Below are 27,374 nucleotides of genomic sequence, written 5' to 3'. Positions count from 1 at the left end.
GCATTCAGTCCCTTAAAGAGTTGAAAACAACAGTTTTGGTGTCATGGTAAATGCTGAGCACAGTTGGATATAAGAAAGTAGTCCGCATCTTCTCCCCCTCCCAAGATATTTATACTTTCAATCAGTCTTATCTGAACCTCAGAAACATCTGTGGGGAGAACCTTGTCAGCTGTTAGCTTCTCACTGGGTTTTGTAATAGGTTGTTTATTTAATGGCTCTAAAGCTGATTTCTGGTAAGTACATGAATGAATGAATGAATGCATCTTGTCGCCAGGTGAATTTTCCAGGTTTCCAAGCACATGTAACGGCATTTCCTTTCATGCATATTTTTCTTGGGTTTTGGCTGAGGGAGTCTGTGTGGGCTCCCAATAGTTCATTGAAATGTGAAGGTATTTTGTTCCCAGCTTTTCAATAATCAGTGGGCTATAAATCCAACAGTGTTTCTGCATTTTAATTTCTGTGGTAGTCTTTGTTTAGCCTGTGGTTTGAGTGCCATGATCTATTTTCCAGTTTTTCAGTTTTATAATCAAATAGTGTAATCTTGTTTAAATCATGTAAAAATTTGCGGAGACCTCTACAGAGAAGCTTTTCTCCTTTCATCTCTGCAGTGCTAGCAGTAAATATCCTGTGTTTTAAAAATACAGGTTTAATATACTGAAATAACTCTTCTCTGCTTCCCAACGTAGATTTCTGCAAGCAGGACTTGAACTCCTAGAATATTCAGAGTCAAATCCGCAAGATTTCTCTGCAGTCATTCTACCCCAAAAGCTGGCTATTCACTGAGGAACACCTAGCCTTGTTAGAAACAATGGTTTCCTACTCAGAGTCCAACATTATCTAATTGTAATGACAGTTATTCAAATTTGAGACCTACAACATTTTTTTAAATTTAGTTCAGGGCTGGCACTGAGTTTAGTTGATACTATCACAATATATCTATTTTCTTCATAGGACAAAAGTGCAAGATACTAATCAAAGGCTTTATTTTCACCTGTTGTGTGAATGATTTTTGTCAAAGAGACTCCAGCTCTGCAACAGGCCACAATCTATGCAACCTAATGACCACATCTGCCTGAAATCTCATGCCTTTGATTTTTTTGCTTGAATGTCCACAGATGTGAATAGACGAATGGCACATCTGGATATAAATCAGCTCTGCTCTTCTCCACAGGAGATAAAGACGAGATAAAGAGGAATTACACTGGTCCACAAGGCAAGACAGAAGAAAACAGAACTCAATGCAACCACCTAGGAAAGTGGACTAGTACCTATTAGTACTTCTACTAGTACTAATTACCTACTAGTACTTCTAGAGGAGAAGTGGGAAAATTGGTCGTATGACTGAGGATCTACACTATCCATTCAGCTGCTTGACGGAATTATCTTCTAGGGCTCTTTGTGCCCTTGAAGAGAAAGGCAGAAAACTTAGCAAGGGCTGTAGATCTGGGCCATCACCATCAGCTGCTGCTGTTTTCTTTTTGACAGCATGAATGCCTAAATATAGAAAGGAAGACTCCTGCAGAAAGATATTTTCACACTAAGCACTGAAGATAATCAGATAGCTCCTTCTTTATTATCTACACAAAGTTATTAGATATCAGAGGCAATTTCTGAAACATCATCTCATTCCCAGTCTGAGAAAACAATTTCTGAGAGAGGCTAATTCAGATAGTGCACCTAATAAAAGAACGTGGAGTTTATCACAAGTCACAGTAGTGGACAAATTACCAAATAGCTGTACAAGGACTATTTGGTTGTCACTAGTCATCCCCAGCACCACTGATATTCCCAGAGCATTTTGTTGTCACTCAGTCAGACTGCCTGCTCTGGAAGTCTGATAGCACAATCCCTTCTTTCAGCTTCAGAAAACGATATGGCAGCTTAAATTCTACGTAAAGCACTTAGAATCCCCAGAGCGTCCCATAATCATAGAGCCTTAGTTGATGATACACAACCTCAGCAGTTCAGGAATAGGCATATAAAAACTACTCTGAAACTATACCAGCTAGACCTAGCTGTCTTTTCTGCACTATTTTTAGGTATTCCCCTTAAAAGGCAGTGTTGCAAAGGACATTTTTATGGTAGGATAGTCATAGGGTGAAAATTATGGGTGCTACTCAATGGTTGGATACACAATTTACAATCCAGTACTTCAATCGTAAGGGTCAGCTACTCAAGCACTTCTGTATATCGCCTGGAACCAGGTCTGCCCTCAGCTGGTCGTCTTTGTTGAGGTTTTACAGGAGAAAGAATTCCTTATACACCGATTTGTAATTGATTAACTTTGACAGTTTCTCCTCCTAAACTGAAAACTTCCAGAGCTGTTTAAATTCTTGAATTGTCCCTTCCATGATGGAAATGGTGTTGTTTTTAGACAAACAAAGAGATTGTATTCGAGAATTATCCAATTTATTTTTTCATTTTTATTTCCTTCATTAAAAATATGTTAGCACGGAAACAGAATGTTTGGTTATGATTCGTTGGAAGCAAGAAGCATTTGAAGGTCAGTTGGTCTGTGCGTCAAGGAAAGTTGAGCTGATACTCAATGGGGAACTTGGAGGAAACTTTTAAATCACATAACCCTTCTTTTTAGCATCTTTTCGTATCAATGGAACAATAGGTTAGAGTAACTATATTTCAAACTATTTTGGTGAGAAAGAGTCACATCTTCATCAGCAAGTTCCTATATACAAAAAATGAGCTAAAAATATTTCCTACTACGGAATTATTTCTTGCAAGGCCTTGTATGCGGAGTGCATGCCTTCGACCATGATTTACTCTCTCTCTCTGTTCCCACTGGGAAGCAATTTCATCTCTTTATCTCTGCATCTCTCAGAGATGTCAGACCTTTGTACTTATCACTGGATGCTGCAAAGTTCAATTAATACTCACACGAAAAAAGGCACCTTTGCCTGCCTTCAAGCTCAGCAGGAAGGATGGCTTCACGGAGAAACCTCTTTCCAAATATTTTATGATTTCTTTGTGGAAAGTGTGCTAAGCTGCTTCATTCCCTCCCAAACAAGATACATTCAAAAGCTGAAGGATCTGCACAAATGGAGGAACAAGACAGTGAGAAGAGCAGCTGCTTAAACCGCAGCATGGAGTAGCAACTGCTTTGGAAATATAAAAGATGAATTGCCCCTAGAGCTGTATTTCCACGGCAAAAGGCGTAACTGATTACCACACGCACTAATTTAATTCTAGCTGCTTTGGGAAACAGCAGCAATGGAGGACACACTTGCCCAGGCATGTTCTAACCCTTTGAGCACAACCACGAAGGTTTCAGAGCACAAGCTGTCCACACAGCACCTGGAAATGTCTGAAATCTCTTCCCTACCACTGTGTCACCCATGACTGCTGCATCCAGCTAGTACCATTTGCCACTTCCCCAGCAAATACAGCTTTGTTCAGCTGTGGAGATGTGCTCTGCTTCGGCACAAGAGCCTGGCACACCGCCTAACCTGTGCTCCACAGAGGGCTATCTTTTCTCTCACCCTTACACAGGGCTCGTCACAAATGGTAATGCAGCCAATCTGAAATAAGCACTCCAAATCAGGCATTTCCATTTATATAGTGCCATAAACGGCTAACACCATCCCTGGTATCCATATATGTTATATAATAACCTTCAAACACAGGTTCGTATCTCACTAAATATAAAACTAATTATAGTATTTGCTATTCCAACATACTATATAGCAGGAATGTTATATTCAGGTAAGGTATTAACAATAGTGAAATATTTATTCAGCTTTAGTTTTGCATATATATATATATATACATTTTAACTCAGTATAATGAATTTCCATTTACCCTAAATAAAAGCCATGATATGATAGGATTTGGCAATTTGCTGAATCAGAGATAAAGAAAGCACCCACTCAGAACTGAACATCAATGCAAACTTCTTTCAAAGAAATTATTTTAGATGGACCAAAATTTAAGCAGTATTTTGCAAAGAAATAGAGTACATTACATTAAAATAAAGAAGAATATGCACTGACTTGCTAAATATAGTGTGCACTAAGAAAAGCAAAGTACCCAGTCTTCCATAAATGTTCTCTTTCACAGGGATGGCTATCAGAAGAACAGAAGAAAAGGTTCTTTCAGTTATAACTCTTAAAGAGGAAAGTTTCTTATAATGAAATGTATTAAACAGTAGTTACCTTGTTCATACCTACCTAGTAATTGGTATAGTTATAAAAAGTAAATTAATGGCTACCCAAATGGGTTATCAGAAGACTGTTTACTGCTGGATGCCTGACCCTTTCTTCTGTGGCAAAAATTCTTGGCCACCATTCTAGCTGGGTATCTGGTTTGATAAAATACGTCAACTCATTTGTTTCCATATGAATTCAGGTGACAAATTATTATTGCATTCACAAGAAATACTGCTGGTAAAACACAATGCATAAGGACAGGAATTTGCTACTGTAAAGCCAAAATCAGTCTGCCTAATCCTAAATATTAGTGGCTTTGGATTTCTCCAACAGTTTCTAAATATGCTGGAAAGGCTAGGAGAACGAACAGAAGAAAAACTAAGTATACTTGGTTCTACTTAATTTGACATTTTATATTATTGTTTTTGAAATTATGGAAACTCATATATTGGTGCTTTTCCTTCATACTCAGTTGCACTAAGATTACGACAGGATCAGTCCTGGTTTTCTAATGCATATACTGTATATCCCAGTTTGTGATTCAGTATGGTAAATGCCTACCACTGACTTTTAATACCTTTATTTCTTATCCACCTAAGTAGAATGATTTTGCCAGTTTTATAATACTGCAGTTGAGCAGCTACTGGGGCTGCTCTCTGTTCTGGACATTAGAAAATTAGGCTCAGTGAACAGGGTTTTGCCATCACTAGTAAAAGGCCACAAACTTTGTATGGATCTAACAAGGCTGGTTTCAGGACTTGCCTTGATTTGTCTTGTCTTGTGCTCATTTTAGCAACTGTGATAGCAGTTGTTTAGTATCTAGCAAAATATGTTTTAGCTTTAGTTTAGCTGTGTAGAATTGTGTGCTATCCTGCCTAGAGTTAAATAATAGCAAGTGATCTAAAAGAAGTTATTCTGTGTAGAGTGAACTACCTATGATCCTGGAATAAACACATGAAGTTTAGAAGAGTGCAGGCACAGGCAGACAGCAGAGGCCCCAGGACTGTAATCGTAAATCACACTGGACAGTGACTGGTCACTAAGACAATGCAGCCTTGTGGAGGCAGATCAAACTGCTTTAGGGATAACAAAAAGAACAGAAAAACAAGTATAAACCAGTGAAAAAAGAGTGTGCAAGCAAACTGTCAAAAAATATATAAGAATTATCCAGAAGGGATCCAGGACCAAGAAGATCACCCTACCCCAAGTAAGCTCCTCCCAGTGAAGAAATCTGGTTTCTAACAACTCACTTTAAACCTCCCTATCTTGCAATTCACAGAATGTAGAATGGCTGAGGTTGGAAGGGCCCTCTGGAGATCTAGTCCAACCCCTCTGCTCAAGCAGAATCACCTAGAGCACATGTGATGGTGGGCCACCCCCCGACCTTTCACCCGAAACCCTGCTCAGACGATAGCCCTCAGTAAGATCTGGTTTCCCCCATCCTGCGCTCAGGCTATTCACATCAGAGAGGAATCTGGGGAGACAGATAACAGCAGAATAGCCAAGTACTAGCTGAACATGCACCGACCAAGGTACAGCTGGTATGCAAATATAACTATGAGTCAATCATCTTACCCTGTAAATAGGAGGCAGCCCAGAGCCCGTTGAGCTCTCCTGCATGGCAGCTGGCTGCATGGCGGTGAATCTCCCTTTGAGTTGGGATGCCTCTCAAGGTTACTCCTCAAGGTCAAGAGACTCTGTACCCACAACAGTAACTGAATAATAGTGCGCTGAAATTTTGCAAACTTTGCTAAGTTACATCTAGGGTTGATTCTGTACACAATCCTTAGACATAAACCGTTGACCAAGTCTGGGACTGGGAAGGAGTTCAGAAAGCAAGGGAGTCCACCCTGAACCCCATGACCCAACGAGAGGGTCTCCTTGACAATTTTGTTTGACCCTGTCCTCCACACAATAAATAACTGAGTGAACCTTGCCATCAAATCTCGTGAAATCACTGTCTTATTTTCCTTTAATCATTGTTAAGCCATTATCTCGTATCAATAAAACACATTGCTGCTTCTCTTTTACAAGTGAAGTGCATTGCTCCTCACTCACCTGCGACAGCATGTTGCCCAGGAGTAGGTCCAGATAGCTTTTGAATATCTCCAGCGAAGGAGACTCCACAACCTCTCTGGGAAACCTGTGCCAGTGCTCTGTCACCCTCACAGGAAAAAAATTTTTCCTCATGTTCAGATGGAACGTCCTGTGTTTCAGTTTGTACCCGTTGCCTCTTGTCCTGTCACTGGGCACCATGGAGAAGAGTCTGGCCTCATCTCTTGACACCTTCCTTTCAGATTACTTCTACACATCGATCAGATCCCCCTCAGTCTTCTCCTCTCCATGCTGAACAGCCTCAGCTCTCTCAGCCTCTCCTTATATGAGAGATGCTCCAGTCCCTTCATCATCTTTGTAGCCCTTCACTGGACTCATTCTCCTCCTTGAGGAGGACTGGCACCATCATCCTTAGGACCAAGAGGGGCGGAGGAAGGGTGAGCATAACAGGGGTAGATTCTAGGTAGTGTGTATAACAATTTAAAACTAGATTATTAATGTGGTTTTTCTTTACTAATTATATTAATTTGGACTATGACTATCCATATCATCATAACTGGCTAATAATAATAGCTGTTTATTATATTTTGACTAGACTGTCAATACTTTAATTAGACTGACAATAATTTTTTGTGTCCATATATAAGGTGTACTCCTTTTTGCCTATAACTAAATTGTATGTGTAACACTATGTCTCGTGATAGCACACATGGTGAAGTGATCAATATAAAAACAAACAATTTTTGCAGAGGATTAGAAATAAAGTTTAAATTAATCTGAAAGGGCTGTTGGAGAGCAACTCCATTCGTTTGTCTATATCATATAGTTGCCTGTAGGAAAAAGAATTTGACAAAAATAAAAAGCTATAGGCAGTTTATAAAAATGCATAGAGTTTTAATTTAAAAGCCACATAAAGAGACATGTATACACTTCATAATGATGTAAAAATAGAACTTCTTCCAATAGCATTCAAAAAAATAAATGTTAAAAACTTATTCAAATTTTGAGTTTTCTAATCAATTCTAATGGCTGTGGGGCAACTTCAGGTAGGTGAATAAGAGGTACTTCAGGTAGGTGAACAAGAGGTGACCTCACCTGGCTCCATGTTTGAAAAGCACCCTTGGTTGCTCTCTCCTCATCTGATACAGACATGGGATACATCCAGACTGTTCATCTTTGCCTGATCTCAGGTGCTGGATGAAATGCCCAGTATGTGATAATGGCAACTATCTGGAGCCAATACCTGATGCCAGAAATACCTTTCTGCATAAGGGAAATATGTACAGAGAAAGGCCAGAGGTGAAACAAAAGGGCAAAATAGAGTTCATTTTTAAATATAGTTACTTGAAAAATAGCAACAATTACGTTTACTTGCTTTTGATAACTGCTTAGAGATCCCAGGGCATTATGTTGTAATACTATTAGGGAAACAGGATGAATGTAGGTATATTATATTAATATCAGATAAACATCATTAGTCATAGCTGAAACAAATAAGTAAAGAAGTATTTAATCTTTCCTCTGTGCTGAAGAAGAGACTCATAAATCTGATTGTTTTTGCTTCCTGAGGATGGGAAATAGGGTAATTTTATTCAATTCAGGATAATGTAGATGAATTAAATAAACCTACAGACAGATTTGCCACTTTACTGAAGGAACGGGGAACGTGTTATTTTTCTGTTCCTTCCTGGACACATTTAACCCGGGCCAGTCTGAGATCCTCTGTTCCCTCTCCAGTTTCTGCCTGTTTCACTGGAAGTTTTACCAGCGCTGTCCCAATGCTTTCAGTCTTACAATACTTAGTGATTCAGAGGGGGTCCTCCAGACAAAAGACCTGTTTGGTCCAAAAGACAAAAGCATGAGAACAAGATATTTTGAACAGAAGTGAGCTTTCATCCCCAAAAGATTCAAAGGCCACCTTTGTAAGAACCGCTGTCTTGCAGTTCAGAGCTCTTCCCAGACAGGTGTAACTGGAGCAAGGCTGCCCCAGGTCCACCGCTGCTGCTAGGCAACAGCACGTTATATTTACATTTTTAATCTCTGATTCTTACATAGGCAGATTATGGACTCAAAGGGAAATGTCTGAAACCAATAACAAGCATTTTGAAGTGCGATTGTAATTTAAATGCTGATGGCTCTTTACAATGTATAATGTTGTACTATATAATGAAAGCTAATAAGCATTAGACTCATTTTCAGTATCTGCATGCTTTGTAAGCACAAAACATATGCCAGAATCTTCATCCTGGGGCTTGGTAGGTACAAACACATAATGATAAATGCTAGTAATTTTAATTAACTTGGATTCCGTTATTTTCATACTGATTGCAGAATTATCTACTTTGTAAAACATTTCTTCTTGGATAATAAAAATACTAACCGAGTACACAGCAGCATAGCAAGAATAGATAGAAGCATTTGATGTAATATAAGGTCAGCGGAAAAAACATTTCATTTTGTGGTGAACCACTTTATTTGTACACAGCAAATTATATACCAATAAAATTGTATTTAAGAAAATTTATACATAGCTGCATCAGATTATTACTGGTTTATTTTGATAGTATTTGATAGTATTTGATAGTATTACTGTATTATGTTCAAACTTCCCAGATCTCCTTCAGGGGCTCTGAATAATTCTGCCCTACAGAATATTTTGTAATAGCAATCTTTCTTGATCACTGTGTCAGCATTGTCACATTTCTTGTCTTCTCCCTAGCTGTTCTCATGCTTTCAACCATGCCTAAAGGTATGGTTTGGAATAGCCTAAGTGGCCTCATGCATATTCATTTTATATTTCAAATGCTTTCTGAAATATGAAAAAGGAACTAGTTCCTATCCTTTTTCTCACTACTTTTAGCCATTCATCTTGAATGACCACTGCCTCTCATTCTAATATATATTTTTCTTGTTACTTCTACTTTTTTACCTACTTTTTTTACTGTGTTTAGCCTGTTATTTGCACTTAGATTTGAAGTTCTCTGAAGCAAGCATTGAATTTGTTGTTCTGAATCTGTTCTGCATGTAACAACAGATTTTCTAAGTAGTACATTAAGTAGGTAAAAATATTAATAATTCTATATTTTGTTGAGGTTTGTTTTGTTCTGCTAGGTAATAATGTTATTATACCATCAGTCACTTTTCTATCATCTTCCCTTTTTGGAATCAACAGTCTAAATTCATAACTATCAGAACTGGAAGATAAGCCCAGGCAGGATGATTCAGTGGGTGGAAAAGTTTGACAGTACTGAAACAAACGGAAGTTTTATCCATGAAACTAGGGGAATTAGAATCTATTCCCATATATACTAAAACATTATCTGAGAGAGCACTGCTCCTCTCCAACAGCCCTATCAACTGTTTGTGCCTTAGAAGGAGCCACGGGAGTCCTTCATACTCCTTTTCTGAAAAAAGACTGTGCTTTTCATGGACTCAAGCAGTCCCACAACAATGCAAAGCTGAGTAATGAAATTAGAACTTTCCTAGCGATGCACCAGGAAATCAATATCTGAAACTATCCAACAGCTAGCATAACACAGGAATTTATGCATTAAGAATTAGAGGACAGTCTTGTCTTTTATCTTTACATTTTTGTCACCATGGCTGTTGCAAAAAAAAAAAAAAAAGGTTCACCAAAAATCTTTATTGTTATCCATCTTCAATATCTGTCAAAATTATCCTCAATATATGAAGTTATTCTAGGTTCATAGGTTAGTGCTTCGGCATTAAGCAAAAAATTGGTTTGTTTTATGTAGAATGGGTAGGTTATAAAGTCTGTCAGAAATTTTTTTCATCATTTAGGTGCAGAATTTTAATCAATTGGCACTCAGGCTAAATATATAAATGGACAAATCATAAACTCATAGAATAATTCAGGTTGAAAGGCACCTCAGGAGATCTGTAGTCCAAAGTCTTGCTCAAAAAGAGATCAACACTGAATCACTGGCTTTATCCAGTTGGGTCTTGAAAACCTCTAAGGATGGAGACTGCACAAACTCTCCGGGCAATCTGTGCTGTTATTTGATTGTTCTCATAATGAAATTTCCTCTATATAAAGAGTCAAAACCTCCCGTTTCAAGTTATGATCATTGTCTCTTGTTGTCCCAAGATGCACCTCTGAAAAGAGCCTGTCTCCGTCTACTCAGTGACCTCCCTGTAGGCACTGGGGGCTGCTGTGGCCTCAAAGCCATCTCTGCTCCAGGTCAAACAAGCCCAGCTCCCCCAGCTTCTCCTCACTGGACAAGTAGACCATCTCATCAACCCTGCACTGAACTTCCTCATTTATAAATTTCTGTCTGGTTCTGGAGTCCCAGCACTGGATTCAGTAAGCCAGATAAGGTGTAGCTAATGCCAAGTAAAGGGAAATAATCACTTCTCTTGGTCTCTGGCTGTGTCCCTTTCACACAGCCTAAGATGCTGCTGGCCTTCCTTGCTGCCAGGGCACACTTCTTGCCCATATCCTGCTCACTGCCCACTAGGTTGCCCAGGCCTTTTCCGAAGAGCTGCTCCCCAGGCAGCCAGTTCCCAGCCTGTACTGTTGCAAGGAATTTTGCTTTAAGTGCAGGATTTTACATTTGTTCTTGTTGAGTTCCTTGGGATTCTCACTGACCAACTCCTCCAGCTTGTCTAGGCCCCTCCGGATGGCAGCTCTGTTCTCAAGCATCTCAAGCTGTTCCCAGCTTTAGAATCACTATCCCAGTTTAGTGATATCTGCAAACTCAATGAGAGGGCACTCCGTCTCCTCTCCCAGGTCAGTGATGAAAGCAGACAGATCACAGGATAGACTCCTGTGGTAGCCCCTTGTTACTGGCCTCCAGGCAGAGTACCACATATTTTAACCACCACATTCTGAGACCATAGATCCAGCCAGCTTTTCACTCATCTAGTAGTCCTTCTATTTAGATTGTAAGTTCCTAACCTGCATACAAGTATGCTGTGGGAGACGTCAAAAGTCAAATTAAAGTCGAGGCAGATGACATCCACTGCTCTCCCTTTATTCCAAAATCTAGTCATTTTGTCTCAGAAGATCCCTACAGCCAAGGCTAATTTATAGGACTTTATTTTTTGAAGATAAAAAACAGTCCTATTCCCACTGAGATCAGTATCTTAAACGAGAAGAGTATCAAACACTTTGGACACAAATGCTTGAATAGGGATTTCTAGGATTAAAAGGAGTTGAAACAAGTTGTAGACTACTTTTTGAATGACATAATCTGGAAAATACAGAAGGGGAGAAAATATGACTCATATTCTGCCAGCAAATGTACTTGCAGTGGCATAAAGGACAGCGTAAGGGCACATATTGCTAGCAAACTCCATATACAAGTCCTCGAAGTGGCTTTCAGAACAGACTTCTCACCAGTAATGTCATATGAAGATGACATACAATGACAGATCAGTTGTCTCATGGTAAAGGTATAAGAAAAGCATACTATATCGCTGTTGTAACCAAAAAATACAGAACTATCACTGGCACACTAAAAGCGGCCCTGACTTAAGCATTCCAAGAACAGCCTAAAAAAATAGACTTGTTCATCATTGGCCTCATAAATACCGACTGCTTGTATTTCTAACTGAACATTTCTTAAAATAATATGAAAGTGTCCAGCTGTCCAATTTCTGCTTTCAGTACTACAAACTTGAGCAACACCATTGCCCTGAGCAGAACCAGAGCGTCCAGCAGAAATGTGAAGCACTAAGATCTCCCCTCTTTAGAAATATGGACGAGATTTTCAGAACATCTCGAAGACCTTCTCAGATTGGAGGACATCCCTGTATAAGAAATATTTCTGTATAAGAAATTTTCAGGTCCCTCTTATAAGGCCTTGGTCACTTTTTGTCAGAATCCATTTCCTCCATTTGTGTAAAATTAAAAGCAAAGGCACTGCTACCGCTTAAGTCTTCAAAACTGGGACATAAGTGGTGAACAACCTTGTGCTCTCTTCTTAAGCAATGTCTTAGGGGGGTTCTCATAGCCTGCAGTGGAAAATATTTTCTTTTTTAAGTCATACTAATTTCCAAGTAGCCATCTCCTATATATTTATGCAAGTTACTTTCATTTAAATTAGCAAATTTTCTATACCTGAGAATAGTGTGGGTCTGTATGTCTCTTGCCTGTTATGACACCACAGTATGAACCTGCTTCTGCTCACTCTATGATCAAAAGTCTGTTCAGTTTTTCTGCCTTTTGTTCCAGTAACTACACTTGCTTCATTCTGTAAGTTTTATCTGGAGTGAATGGGCTCTCAGGATGAATGTCTTTTTATTCACTAGTTTTAATTACTTTTCACTTTCATTTCTGACTGCTTTATATTTTAGCATATCAGAAACTTCAAGTCTTGGATGAAGAAATTCCATTTAAAACTTTAATTTACATAGATAGATATATGAAAAAATAAATGTGGAGATTCACAGTTCTGTATAAGAAAAAAAAGAAAGAAAAGTAATACTGTTTGAGCAATAGCTTACAGATTTACTGCAGAGGAACAGTAACAGGATCACAGAATGATTGCGATTGGAAGGGACCTTTGGAGATCTAGTCCAACATCCCTGCCCAAGCAACCCTACTCAAGCAGTCCCAAAACCTGAGCAAAGCTATGCTTCAGAAAATTGTTTCAGATACATAGCGTAGGAAAAAGAGTGAGATATGCATCTTCTAACAAAAAAGTGAGTATATCAGTACTAATCCAAGCAGCAGAAATACTTATTATAGTCAAGCTGTCAAACTTGAACAATAAGAAATACTTTTTTTCAGAGCCTTTTTTTTTAGAGCTGTTACTCCTAACCTGATTTAGTCAAGCCTACTCTCCATTTGCATAATTTCTTCAAAGAGCTGGTGATAATACTTTGCCTTTTTCAATTACATAATACTTTACCTTTTTCAATCTTTTTTCTTACACTAAGTAAATGTTTGTATCAAGTATCTCTTGGCAGTGCTAAACTAGAAATTTTGCCTGCAAGAATGCGTAAAAACTCTTTGAAAGCTTGGCCTCACTGCCAAAATTAAAGACTTTCTCCAGAGCCAATGGAAATGCGTTTCCTTCATCACCTTTATCTAGTGAGTGGAAACAGAATCCTTAGCCTAAAGCTGTAACAGTGCATAAAATGATGGCACTATGGGGGACATTTCCCAGTTCTGTCATGTGCTATTTTAGGCAGGGCTATTTTGGCCCTGCTGTAGCGATCTCTTGCCTCCACTGTCTGACTTCTTTGCACTTTCTGATGCAGAGCTACAAGACCTGTGCAGTATCTCTTTCCAGTTGTCCTTGTGGCCCGGTAGCCTTCTGCTGATGTTCATGGGCTAAGGACAGAGCATGGTACAAGACCTGACTCTAACTAAATAGGCTACAATAAAAACAGAATGTAAAGGCTGACAGCACTTACTGGTATGTGGTTGGACTGACATTGATGCGACGTGGGTGACTTCCTGACTCGAACTTGCTTGCAAGGGTGACGTTGTTTCCAAAGAGACAATAACGTGGCATTCTTACACCGACGACACCAGCCAGAACTGATCCTGAGTGAATGCCTATCCTCATCTGAAAAAACATGAGATCCACATCAATCAGTGCCTCTTGCGCTGCCCCTGCCCAAACTAATGTCATTAGCACTTATTTACCAGTCAGTCACAGCATCCACTTCAAAGAAATAACAAAGCAAAGAAGAAACAGTAGAAGTGGAAGAAAATAGGATCTTCCATCCATCTAGCTTAAACCGGCTGCATTTAAAAATTAGGAGGAAGATGAATATGCTTTTCACTAAAAGCATTTTCATCTGCTTCTTCTAGGCACGCTTACTGGAAGCAACCACTGTCAAACAGGAATCATAAACAGGACAGGGTGGGATGACCAAGAAATACTGCAATGTCAGCTATGCAATTACACAGAGAGATACACTATAGAGGGATACTTTTGCAACCAGTTTTAACACGGGCTTTAAAATATGTTACACATTTCTCAAATTGGCAGAAGGAGTAGTGAAGTGTAGTGAATGAAGACAGTACTTTTATCTTCTTCATATTTGTTTTTTTCTTCCAAACTCCTCAAGGTCTAAGGCTGCTTTTTTCACTTTGTCAGATGGAGAGATATTACAACGGTGAAGAAGCTGAAGATTAAGACACAAGGGCTTTTAAAATCATTTTGTTAAAAAAAAAAAAAAGTTGGAATGAATCCCCAGCAAACTACAAAAGTAATGTCTATTCTAGCAACCATTCCACTGTAACTGTCTGAGATATGGAGATTATACTGATCTAGAAAAACATGGAGTCACCATCCAAGTTTCTTTCAGGGTGAATAATCAAAGAGAAGATTTATTCTGTACATATTTTAACAACCAAATGTGTTTGCCAAGAAAATCAGTTTTACACATAGGGAAGTATCTTTCCCTTGTTAACTCTGTAACATTAACAAAATCAAAAGCAGATAGTTATATCTTGGGAGGATACTCTTACTCTTAGCAACTGGACTGCTGCAAAACATGAGATAATGTGCAGAAAATAAATAGCGACTACTAAAACAGACATAACAAAGGGTCTGATGGGGATTCAATGAGTGAGCTACTAATAAAACTCCATACTTCATCAAGTCCTTTACTTACTCACGTCACAGTCATTACCCGCATATGCTTTTGTCTGTTAAACCCACATATTTGTAATAACACACTAAATACTTGCTCAAATACAAATAAAAAATTAAATTACTTATTAGCTTGCATACCAGAATGCACTGCTGGCAATTAATTGTTAGCTTTTTTTATGTTAAGACAAATGGCAGCATTTTATAGTCTTGGTGGTCACAAAGTTCTAAGAACACGTGGGGTCCTACATCGTTTCACTGACTATAGTTCTCCCATGCGTCTTAAGATTTTTAACATGCAGCTAAGTATCCTTTTCATTTTGTTCCTCTTTAACACATCACAGACAATGGGCGTAACAGCATATCCATTATATACTAATCCCGTGCCTGTTTAAGCACACATCATTCCGCATTCAGTGAGATGTTACTTACACTGTTTCCACAGGCACCAGAAAACCTTCAGTACTCATAATAATGCTGTTAATTACATATAATATTAAAAAAAAATCTATGACTAAATAGCACTTTCACTTAACTATGCTTTCAAACTGTTAGCACAGTTTGGAAGGCAACTGCTGAAATCCTTCAAATAGTCTATGCTACTGACTGTGAAGTACCCACAAACTTGCTTTGGCTGCAAACAACATCTGTTCAAGCCCATCACATCTACATTATTTTGGTGATATTTTGGGGCATGAAGATTTACTGTTTTTGTCATAACACATATTTAAACCCTGCTGTTAATTTCCAATCAAAAGTGCTCCTGCAGTAGCAGTCCTTTCCACGTCAGTGAGGTAATGATTACTCACATCAGTACCTGCCCTCAGCAAATGATTAAGAGCAGACACAGTCTTGTTCACACAACAGCAACTTCGCTGTCAGCTTTTAGTAAAAATAAAAACATTTTTTTACAACGTCTTGTTTTTGTGAGATGGGAGAATAATTACTTATTTTGTACACAAGTTTAAGAGCACAGCTAGTGCTACCTATTTGTTCCATCAGTGCACTGCACACTTATTAAAGGATCACAAATAAACCACTTACTGTGACCTCTTCTAGGGCACATTCAACCACATGTGAAGACCAGACTGAAACTATAAGAAAAAGCACTAGCTTTGTTTTGCTCTTGAAAAGTTGGGGTGAGAGCATACAATAGATTGCAAAGAAGATGTGGTAGCAAAAAATGTACTATTTTCAATACATGCAATGAAAATTGAAATTGTTGGGGGTTTTTTTCTACTTTCACTCCTAAAGTGCTTCCTTGTAAATGTCCACACAGCTTTTTTTACCATTCTAAGCTTCAGTGACAGAGGACTTTTACCAAGATTTTCAGATTCTCCGTTGCAAAAGTGTTAGGCCATGTAAAAGATCTCAAACCCTAGTCACACAGAAAGTGCTTTCAAGATTTTTTCTCATGATTGTCTCACTGAACAAGAAACTGGGGAAATGCCCTTGGTGGTTATGACTTTGCTGCAAGTGCCAAGGGAACCAGCCACAGATCTTACAATGTCAAAATGTCAGACTTGCTGAAAATAATAAAAGCAGATATACAGCTCTTGATATTGAATATTTTCCTCTGCCAGGTGATTGAAGTTAAAGCCATATCAACTTCAATGAGAATATTGAGGCGGGGAGCAGAAATAAATGGATATTTAAAATTTAACCCAGGAGATCACAGGTAAGATTTTCTTTGAACTGCTTGAGATAAAGAGATAAAGAGAACTTGATTTGGCTGAATACACAGCATTTAGTGTTCTACCTTTTTAGAACCGGTATAGATTCTGTATAGGGGTTTACCCATCTAACTTTTGGTGCTCGTTTAAAATGTTCTTGGCCACCAGGCATCAGGTAATTCAGATCAACAACACTCTCAAATAACAGCACTGCCAATCACTGAGACTTTATGCTAGTAATTAGCCTCAATGGAGAAAAATACCATTTTATGTAGTATGTTTGTTTTTTTTTTTTTTTACAAGCTGTGTTCCTACAATAAAAAGGTAGACGTTTTGATAAACAGATAAACCTATACAGAGCTATGGATGAGAGCACCAAAACCTGAAGTTATCATTAGATGCTGAGATTTAAGAAGATCATGAAAGTCAGTGCGTGTTTTGCTATTAAACCATATAAATAAATGCCTGATACAAGACAAAATTACACCAAAAATGTCCCAAAAGAAAGTGTCTCTTGCTTCATTATTTTATTCTCTACAACAATAGGTCTGCAACAGTGATGCTCTTTCTACAAAGTACTCCTAAGTGTGTTTTCTTATATCAAGAATAATCATTATACTGGTCACATTTTGCTTTTCAGTGAACTATGTTTTTCATAACAATGTCTCTTCAGGATTTTATTTCATCTGCAACAAAATTATTCTGGGTTTCTCCTCACTGAGTTGAAAAGTGTTGTGTAAAAATTCAAGGGATTTTTTTTGTACAAAGGAAGAAAATGTGTGATCAAATTATTAGCAACAATACATTTATTTGGGGACATCACCCTCTCATGTTAACTTTGCAGCAAAATAAAATCTGCCTAGAGAACTTGTTTTTTAGGGCAGTAGTCATAGTTTTATATGTATAGTTATAGTTCCTGGGCCTTATAGTACACACAGCCCTGCCTGGTGCTTTCCCAAAACAGTAACTTAAGATTTAATTGAAGTAATATAAGATTATGAATTTAACACATGAAGGGGAAATAAGGCAGCAACACAAGGATGCGTTATCATCCTAGCTATATTTATACATTTATGTACATTATATGTTTTATATATATATATTAGATATAACTTTATTAAACACTTACACTTAAATGAGCATTTTTAATAAAATACATACTCTTCCTTTGTGTTGGCTGCTCCTTTACCTGCCCTTAATTATTTGGCTAATGATCAAAGGAGAGCATATAAATGAGTCCAAAACAGGAACTGGAAAATTTAGAGGCATTATGCATATATCTGGAAAGACAGCTTTTTGGAAACTATCACAGAGAAGAGAAGAGAAGACACGATAGCTGTGAAAAGTCAAAAAATATCAGACCGCCATAGCTAAGGAACAGTGAAGGGATGGACAACGGCAGAAGACATTTCAAGAGCAGAATATTTGAAGGGACAATGGGAAAAGAAACATGAGTAGATGTGAAAAAGAGCAAGAGACCTGTAAAAGACCTTTTAGAAAAAGAGGAACAACTTGAATCAGCTGCAGTAGAACAATTTACAGTGGAGAATAACAGGGAGAGGAAAGATCAAATAATTTGATCTTTCCAGTAGCTGTGGAAAAAGTGAGGTGGAGAAAAGCTGATACGAGTGCCAGAGTGATAAAAGAAAAGAAGCCTGTTATGATGAAGACAAAAAGAGAATAGAGCTGTAGCTATGTGGATAAGAAAGCAAGCTTCTAAAATAGTAAAGAAAAAGTAGCAATATTTAGGTATGGCCCAAGGGTAAAGCAGAGGGAGGAGAAAAGGTTAATACCAGAGTGACCATAAGGATAGTGGTTGGGTCAATAGTGACAAATAAAGAAGGTTCAAAAGAAAGATAAGGAGCACTAAAGCTATAGTCGTTCTCTGACATCATAATTTAATGGGGAAATATGTCAGAAGTGGTGTCAGTAAGAACTCATAGACAAGACTGGACTGAGAGAGAAGAGTCAAGAACAAACAGGAACAGGAATGATCAGTATAAGAATGTTTTGCTTTTCTGAACTGAGTGAAAGGAAATTTCTGCTAATATGCTTTTTCCAAAGTACTGAAACTTAGGAGAGTCATGTGTTACCCCTTTACACCTCCTCATTGCCAAAGCATGAATTTTATTTTTTAAAGGTAAAAGTGCTAATTTTTTAAACCTGTTCTGTACTTTCCATCATTTCCAAAAGCCCCAGTGCCTTGTTAGGCACCTTACTGAAAACAGTACTCTTCATTTCTCATATAGCCTATTGCAAGAGAGTTCAAACTAAATGCTCTCCTGAAAACTCACAGCACAGCTACATTTACTTATTGTAAGGGGCACAGATATTTTACAAAAAGTAAATGCATGTAGTTGCATGCATGAACTAAATTTCACTATTACTAATTGATTCTTAATAGCTTTCTCTATTAATCAGTACCTTCAAAACAGCCATAATCCAGTCATTTGCTTTATGTTCAAAGCTCATGAGATTCTTTCTCTCTTGAAATCCTGTTGAAAAATGCGTTCTGTCTTGCCTCTCCTCATTTCCCCACACAAGTACCGAAGAAAACTTTTTTACATTAAATGCAAATGGAAAAACATAGAAATATAAAAAATGCAGTTCTACAGTCCAAGAAGTATTATCTCCTTAAGAACATTATATAAAACTTCCTCAAATAAAAATTTAACCAAAATATGGTCACTGATACACTTGCTACACTGATAACCAAGAGAACATATTAAAATCCATATTTTCTTTTAATCAAAATTGAGACATTGTATTATAAGTTTTAAAATTTCTTTCTTTTTTGTTCAGAGGTCAACTAATATCTACTGTTAGGGCTCAAATTGCAATGATTCTTAAAAGGAAAACTAACTATTTTGTAATTATTCTTAAAGCTTCTTAAGTGCATGATGCTGTATAATTGTATCTGCAGATCTCTGCTACAAGGGCTAAAAATGTATCTCAAAAAGAACAAACCCGCATATAATTCAGAAGAAGAGAAAGGAGACGTCAGGGAAAACTAGGTATCTTCAAGACAGGGGAAGGCATGAAGAACTGCATGAAGAGGTGAAATTGAAGAAGGAATTCTCAGTCGAAAAGAAAAGGCTCCTTGGTGACTGTACTGAAATGCAGGATAAGAAAAATAAAAGTCTGTGGGTATCTCTCTTTTTATCTGCCAGTAAAGAGTAGTCTACTGTAACATACAAACAGTCTTTCCAGTTCAAACCAAAGGTGTATGTCTTCTGATAAGCACAGGGCTTTTGCCATGACCATTTCCAGAACTCTCTCTCAGCAACCAGCAACGTTTAGTTCAGGAATCTCCTGAACCAAAGGAAATCCTTTTTGTAAAGAAAAGTGTTGTTCACAGTTCCTCATCAAATATGGGCTATGATAATATTTTATAGGAGTGGTGGTGGCTGCAATTAGCAGTACCCGTACATGTTCTTCCCAGCACACACAGAGAAAAAAGGACCTTTATAAAAAGTTCTCACGCTCTGAAAAGCATATTCCCATACTAGAAAAAAAAATCTCAGATTGCCTCACAGGTTAAATACAACCAGAAGGACTCAAAATTCAGTTTCACAAAAAACTGTTTGCTTTATATAGACCCTGAACTGAAGAAGTAAGGGCAGATTGAGAAGTAGGTGACACAGTTTCCGACGCAACCACAAGCAGGAATAATCCATCAGTCAACCAGCCAGCCTGGAGGATTTCAGGCTTGAATAGTGTGACTAACTGGCAGCTGCTCATGACTTTGTGCTGAGCTCATCACACAGTTCAGGGCTGATAGGAGACAGTATCTGTGTGGAAGTATTTCCAGATACATGGAGGTCCCAAGCCAGCAAAGCATTTAAATAAGTGTTCTGCTGGATCAGGACTTCAGACATTAACTTAGATAATTTTATTTGTATAGTTGTAGACTACCATTTCTTAGAGGAATAAAGGACTCTTCATTTGCTATTCTAACTTACTGAGGGACAATCTGTGTCTCCCTTCCATCCTTGTAGCAGTCCCACTCAGGAAGGACAAAGTCACCTCCTGTAGGGTGTGTCATGTATTAGCCCTTGATGCACTGTCAGGTCATTTCAGACAGAAGGTGCCAAATTCTGTAAGACTTTATGTTCTCTAATATTTGCAGATGCTTCTACAGCAGTACTATCTCTGAATCTATCTCTGAATCTCAACAAATGCCTTACACAGGAACATTTATTTGTACAATGTATTAACACAAAATAGACTCTACAAAGCTCAGAGCTCTAAAATCAGGGCCACACATTGGTGAGTCAAATGTGCTTTTCTCTTTCTTCAAAGAACTGCAAGTTGACAGGACTGACAGTTGTACCCTGACATATGCTTTTGTGTGGGGGTTATCTGTATTCTTAGACAGATTTATAAATATCACAGTGTCTTTCTGGAAAGGGACATACGACAGTACAGCTCACTACAGAATTGTTGCCAAGGAACAGACCTGCTCAGAGAAAAATTTAGATCATTTTGAATTCCACAAGGTGTTCTATGGAACTAAACTACAGAGTATATTTCTCCTGTATTTGAATAGCATTTGGAGAAATGAACACTTGGCTTTTTTCTGCTGAAAGTTTCCTAGATTTCTTATCCAGAGATTTAGGATTATTCAATTTGTTTAAAGTAAAAGACATAAAATTATACCAGGAGAATGAAAAATACAATAATAAACTAACAAAGATTTAATCCCTTGGGATCAATAAATACATTTTAAATAGTAAGTTATTGGGTAAGGCAATGTGATTTGTGTAAAAGGTACACTATTATTATAATCAATATGATGTACACCAGCACATTGCACATATATATCCCTGGGCCATGGTCCTGAAGTAACTACGTGAGTCATCTTTACTGAATGTGGACCAAGGAGCTATGAAACATTTCTACATAAAGAAGTCCCAGATGTGAAGGGATAAAGTAAAATAAATATTCAGTGGATAGGCAGGACTAACTTGTTTATCTCTTCCCGTTACGTTCTTCAGCTGTGATCTAAGTTAGCCCAGAGATTCTTTACCATCTATTTTATTCTGTGATTCTGTATTTCATGCCCTGTGATGAAAAATTATGCCACTGTACATCTTCAACAGGACTGTGGAGCATAGTTACATGAAATAAAAACCAATAGCTATTAAACTCATTACAAAGACTCAGACTAGTTTTAGGGGTTGTAGCACCAGAGGAAAGCTTATACTGGGGCAGCCGTCTTCAGGTCACATCCTTTCCTGAGCTGCTACTTCAATTCAGTAAGGCAATGCTCAAGGTCTAGGTTAGAAGAGGATGGGTGTCATCTGTAAGAAGATATTCAACCTGAAGTGATTTCCTCCTGTTCTCACGGTACAAGGGAAAATGATAACCCCATTCATGTCAATGAGAATTTCTAGGGTTGCTGAACAGAAGAACAGGTTCCATATCCTGCTCCTAAGATTCCAAAGAAGAGACACTAATGTTAATGTGCTTCTTCATGAGCTGCTTCTCCTTCACCAACAAGATGTTGTATCTCACTGCTAACATAGCATTTAACCAAAAACATTTTTATTGTTTTCTTTGAATAGTAATTTTCACAGCAGGAGCTTAATTACTATATGAATCTGTGTGTTCAGACACTTAAACAAGAGCTAATCATTCAAGCAAGCCCACAGAGCAGTGGAGGATTTTTCCCAGCCTCCTCTCCCCTAACACCCCCCACAAAAAAAATTAATCAGAAAGTTCTGTTTAATCTTTAGTGTAGGAGGACATCTTTGTCTCACAGTGCCATCACACATATGACATATACTCAATGGATTGGGTGATATTTTAACAAGGATAAAGGACATATTCAAAATAATGAAGGGAACAAAAAAGCTTTATGTTATAAAAAGATGGGCATTGTTAGAAGGGTGGCCAAATCTGATACCTCAGTAGAGACAAGGCTTCTGCAGATCCATTGCGCCCAAGTCCAACTAGTACCGAAGCTAAGCCTGTATTCCCAGTAGGCACATACACAGAAGCACAAGTATACAACACATACACACACATATACCTGGCCAGCCATGCAGATCAACACAGATAGACATACACAGTATTCACGCAAATATAAACTGCAACAACAGCCTCATCCTGTTCCCCTCTCTGACTGATCAGGAGGAAGATCCTGTGGGACATATATATTCACATGTACAGTGTAGATCCCTCCAACAGTTGGCTGTAGACACATCGTCTGCTCAGTACCTGGTCCCTGGATCCCCAGTCTGCCCAGTTGTTGGTACCTGGACATGTGAGCCAGCAGTCTCACTCCAGTTGCTGTTAGAGACTCTGTCATGTAACACACACACACACACACACACACACACACACACACACACATACACACACACTGTGGATCCCTCCAGTAACTGGGCTTAGATACATAATCCATCCAGTCACTGGCTCCTTGCTCTTCCCAGGTACTGCACCCCTACAGACAGACACACACAGATATATGCACACACAAGCAGGTCTCCCAGTCAACGTCCAGACCCCATAGTCTCTGCAGAGAGTTGGCCAAGACTCCCCTGGTTCCTCCAGGAGCCAACTGTCCCTGTAGTCTCACTCTTAGAGATATACACACATACCTGTCTCCCAGATCACTTAACCTGCTTGCCAGCTAGTCCACCTCTAGGACTTAATATTCACTAGTGACCACATACTCACATACCTTCACTCACTCCTGTTGCTGGCACCACAAACACACAGGCCGTCTGACCTGTGGTCCTGCTCCAGTTCCTGGCACTCAGACCTCCATACACATACACACACAGAAGAGAGACCCACACCCAGGAAACTAGTTAGAAATTGAATTTAACAAGAAGATAGGACAGACTGCACTGATCGGACACAGGGCATGGCTGGACTAATGTACTGACCTGCCTCCTGTTTACACACAACAGGCCCGTTTTATCCCCTTTTCCCACGTTTGTTCCTCCCCAAATCACTGAGAGCCCTCCCTTTCTCTGTCTCTGGTTCCTCCTCTGACTATCCCACAATAAGTCCTATGCAATCCTGAAATGCTATCTCATAATGTGTCCATAACCCCTAGGCAGTATTCTCCCTCAGTTTGAAAGGCACACCTTCCCCATGGGGATGATGTTCTCCTAGGACAGTCCTGGGAGGAGCCCTGACAGGTTTTCTGTTCACTAAGTAGGTAACCTGGGTTCCTCTTCCGCCTGCCTTTGTGCCTCTTCGCTCCTCTGTGCTTGTGGAGATAAGCCCTTGATGGGCTGAGCACTCTCCTGAGATGGGCATGGGAGTAACCAGGGCAGGGTATTATTCAGATTCCCCCACCTGCTGTTGCCTCTCTGTGCTCCTTGAGGTGTGTACAGATGAGCTTTCTATCACCTAACCTAAAGACATAAGGGTTTTAAGGTAAGAAACAGTCATCTGATTCTTTTGCTAATTTGGGTAGAGTTCACCTTATTTCAACCACCTGAAAGTTAGGCAGCTCATCTAAATTAGATTGCTAGACTCCTCCTAAACCTAGGAAATGAGCAACCTCAAGGTGCAACTCTTCACGTTCTGAAACCGTCATCTAAGAACGTTTGGATGAATCACTCCTGAAGGTGCCTAATTCTATCAGGGGAATAGAGAGAGCTTCAATGGTGAGTTTAGCCTGGACACCTGATGCTTAGAAAGCTAAAGACAGGTGATATGACTCCATCCCTCACACTGAAGAAGTTGCAAGATTTTCTTCTTCTTCCTTGTCTAAAATGAGTTACCTCCTTTGCGTCAATGATCAAAGAACAGAATATGATGGACAGAACCCTGTCAGGAGACTATTCGGTGTGTAAAACAGCCAGAAATTTCTTCAGACATTTTAATAGAATGATCTCTAAATCTATCCTGCAACCTTCGTAAATGTAGACTGGAACAAACTTTCAGTGGAGAAGTGACGCTTTGTGTTTTGATTGTAGTGATTCACAGACGCATGAATGAAATTCACATTGAACTGCACTAGGAAGAGCTCGGAAAAAATCAGGAAGGAGCTGCTGCATAATGGGTTTAAAGTCTACAGAGACTACTGATGAATATGAATCTTGTAGTTTTACTATTAGATGCAATCTTTATCTAGTCTATGTACAACGGTGATGTATCTGTACTAAGCTTCTTCCCAAAGGCTTCTACACTGTTAACTAAATTGTTGCCTTTGTCATTTACACCTTTACCACTAAAAGGTGTATTCATCCTTTTTGCACAAAGAAGAGAGAAATTTTAAGTGGGTAGTTTCTACAGGGTCTTCTAAGCCTCTTTCAGTCAGCACCAAGGCAAACATACCGAAGATGAAAAATTCATTAGGATCCTTCTCCTCCGTACGGACACAGTACACCCCCCCCCCCAAAAAAAAAGTAAGATAGGTTTTGCAAATACGCCTGTTCATAAGCTGAAGAAAGTGGAGAGACTAGTCCTTTCATCAACTCTCAATCTAACAAATATTAGACCCATTAGACCCAATTAAATATAGACAAATACAGAAAACAAGCCAGCATATGACCTCTTTTGTAGGACACCTATGAAATGTGAAAACAATTAGGGTAGGGTAAGAAACACTGAAAATCAGAGAACAACCGTGTGGAAAGTTAAAAAGGTAAGGACACCCCAACCTGTGCATAACAAGCGCTTAATGTTGCAAGCTATAAATGGCTAAAAATGGCTTGCTTGCTTATAACATAAGTTATTTTATTCAGAGATTTGAATACTAAAGGTATTCACCACAGTATTGGATGACCACAACCTCTTTCCTATGCTTAACAAGAGGATAAATTATCTTCTAACATACAGAAAGTTTCCATGTGACAATCTGGGCCTACAGACACTCTGGATCATGTATGTTCCAATGTTAGAACATCTAACAATATCAGAACATCCTTACACACCTCACTTACACATCTGTAAAATAAGGAAAATGATGATGTGCTCCTCCATTCATTTGTAAGAACCTCAAGCTCTATAGACCTGTTGCAAGACAAAATAAGAGCTAGATGACAATAATGACTTGCACAGAATTTACACTTCTCTTTCACCTGGAGCAAGTCTCCAGAGCTGGCTGGTGACAGCTAACCTTAGAGGCAAAGGCGATGGCAGATGAAGAGAAAAGAGACTGTGATCATATGGATCCCACAAATGAGGTACAAAGGTCTGACCTTGCCTATACATAATCGGGGAGGGGTTTCTTAGCACTTCCTATTGGCCTTTGTATTTCAGCCTCACAGAGCTTCAGGTTTGTGCAGGGGAAGTGAACTTCCTCCTCAGGGAAGTAAAAACACATATTAGCATATGATGATTTTCTGAAGTTTTTCACAACATCACATCCACTGGGTTGAGAAAAGCTACTTCATACAGGAAGGAATGAATACAAAGGAATACGAAGAGAAAGGGTGCTCTTTTGTAATGAACTTACTTAGAATTTTAAAACAGCGTTCACAGACTCTCAGGATTCATATACAGCCAATCCTTCAACAAATCAACCTTTCTAGACACTACAAAACAAGTGTAACAACAGCTAGCTTCAGAACTCAGAGTATTCAGTACAGCTCTGTTACTTTAACAGAAAATCTAGGTAAAAACAAAAAAAATACACTTGTAAATAAAATAGTTCATGAAATCAATGAAAAATCATGCTGAAGCAAATGTAAAATGTAACATTTTCTATTTCTAGACTGAAGATGCAAATCTACAAGCAACGTCTCATAGTTATTATATGTCAAATGTGCCATGGATGGAAATGAACTACTATTTACTGTCCGTTTCACCTACTTCATATAAAATATTTAACCATATTGCAACTTTAGGAGGAATATTTAGTATGACGTTGATCATTTCAGCGTTTCCATGACTAGAAAAACTTCAACCTTATTTTCAACATTATTTTCTAAGCAACTAGCAAATGAAGATCTGATGATGTAAAGAATATGAGAAAATCCAAACGGCTGGAGACAAATTGTTCTCAGAATCACCTGTGGGAAGCCAAGACTTCAATGTTCAGTTTAACCACTTTCCTTCCTTTCATCCAGAGATCTCTCTCCCTTGCTCTCTCACACTCACCACCTCCTCAGGAACGGGGAACATATACACCTGTTTTTAGCATGTGCACTCTATAAAAATACACAATTATAATACAAATTCCTATTATTACTTTGATATACTAAGCATTTTTCAAATACAAAAATTACAACATTAGAGTGTTAATATGCCTAGTGAGGATGACCTCTGCCCATCTTCACAAGCTTTTATCAACTAATTTATTTTTATATAGCCCACAAGCATACATACACACAAATAAAAGCATGTTTGTATGTGTGAGAAAGGCCAAAACAGAGAGATAAAAAGAGTTCAAGCTTCAACCATCCTTGCAAGTTCTGTTGCAAATCACTAGACAAATTAAACACTGATTTGGTTTTGGAGGCAGTAGCAGATGATAGCACGGCACATCTATAGCTTCATTGTCTGCCACTGCTGCCCAGCCAACCTTTAATGCTACTAATTGGGTGAACTTGGCAGCTGAAGGACACAGATGCCCAGCCCTGGATTTTGCTTTACCAGGATTATCATTACTTGCTTCTTTCCTGCTCTTGCTCTTGTCTGATTTTGCTTTATTTGGAATTTTTCCAGTCAGTTTCTTCCCCCAAAGCCATCTCTTTTAGTTCAACCTTTGTAGCTGACAACCCTTTTATCTTTCAGTCACATTCCCTACACGTTTCCCCCCCAAAATGCACATAAGATCTGTTTTCCTAGAAAGAATCCCTTTATTCTCTTGTGCCCTGTTTTTTTTAAAACCCTGCATACTCATTATGCATGTAACTGGTGTAACTGGAAAACAGAATAAAATATACAAATTCTTCTCCCACAAAAGTAAAGAGAAACCAACTCAACAATGCTCCCTTAAATCG

The 27,374-nt window shown here is 38.6% G+C and overlaps 1 protein-coding gene across 1 annotated transcript in view; it reads right to left on the bottom strand.

Moving 5' to 3' along the window:
- Positions 1 to 27,374, bottom strand: part of GUCY1A2 (guanylate cyclase 1 soluble subunit alpha 2) — a 186,386-nt gene that overhangs the window by 21,966 nt on the left and 137,046 nt on the right. Inside the window, exon 7 of the mRNA XM_068930349.1 lies at positions 13,599 to 13,753. Within this exon, the coding sequence (XP_068786450.1) occupies positions 13,599 to 13,753 (155 nt within the window). The remainder of the gene's footprint in view (positions 1 to 13,598; positions 13,754 to 27,374) is intronic.

The sequence above is a fragment of the Struthio camelus genome, chromosome 1 (genome assembly GCF_040807025.1).
Source record: "Struthio camelus isolate bStrCam1 chromosome 1, bStrCam1.hap1, whole genome shotgun sequence".
NCBI classification, from domain to species: domain Eukaryota; kingdom Metazoa; phylum Chordata; class Aves; order Struthioniformes; family Struthionidae; genus Struthio; species Struthio camelus.
The sequence above is the reverse complement of the archived record's forward strand: the minus strand, read 5'-3'. Positions and strand labels throughout refer to the sequence as shown.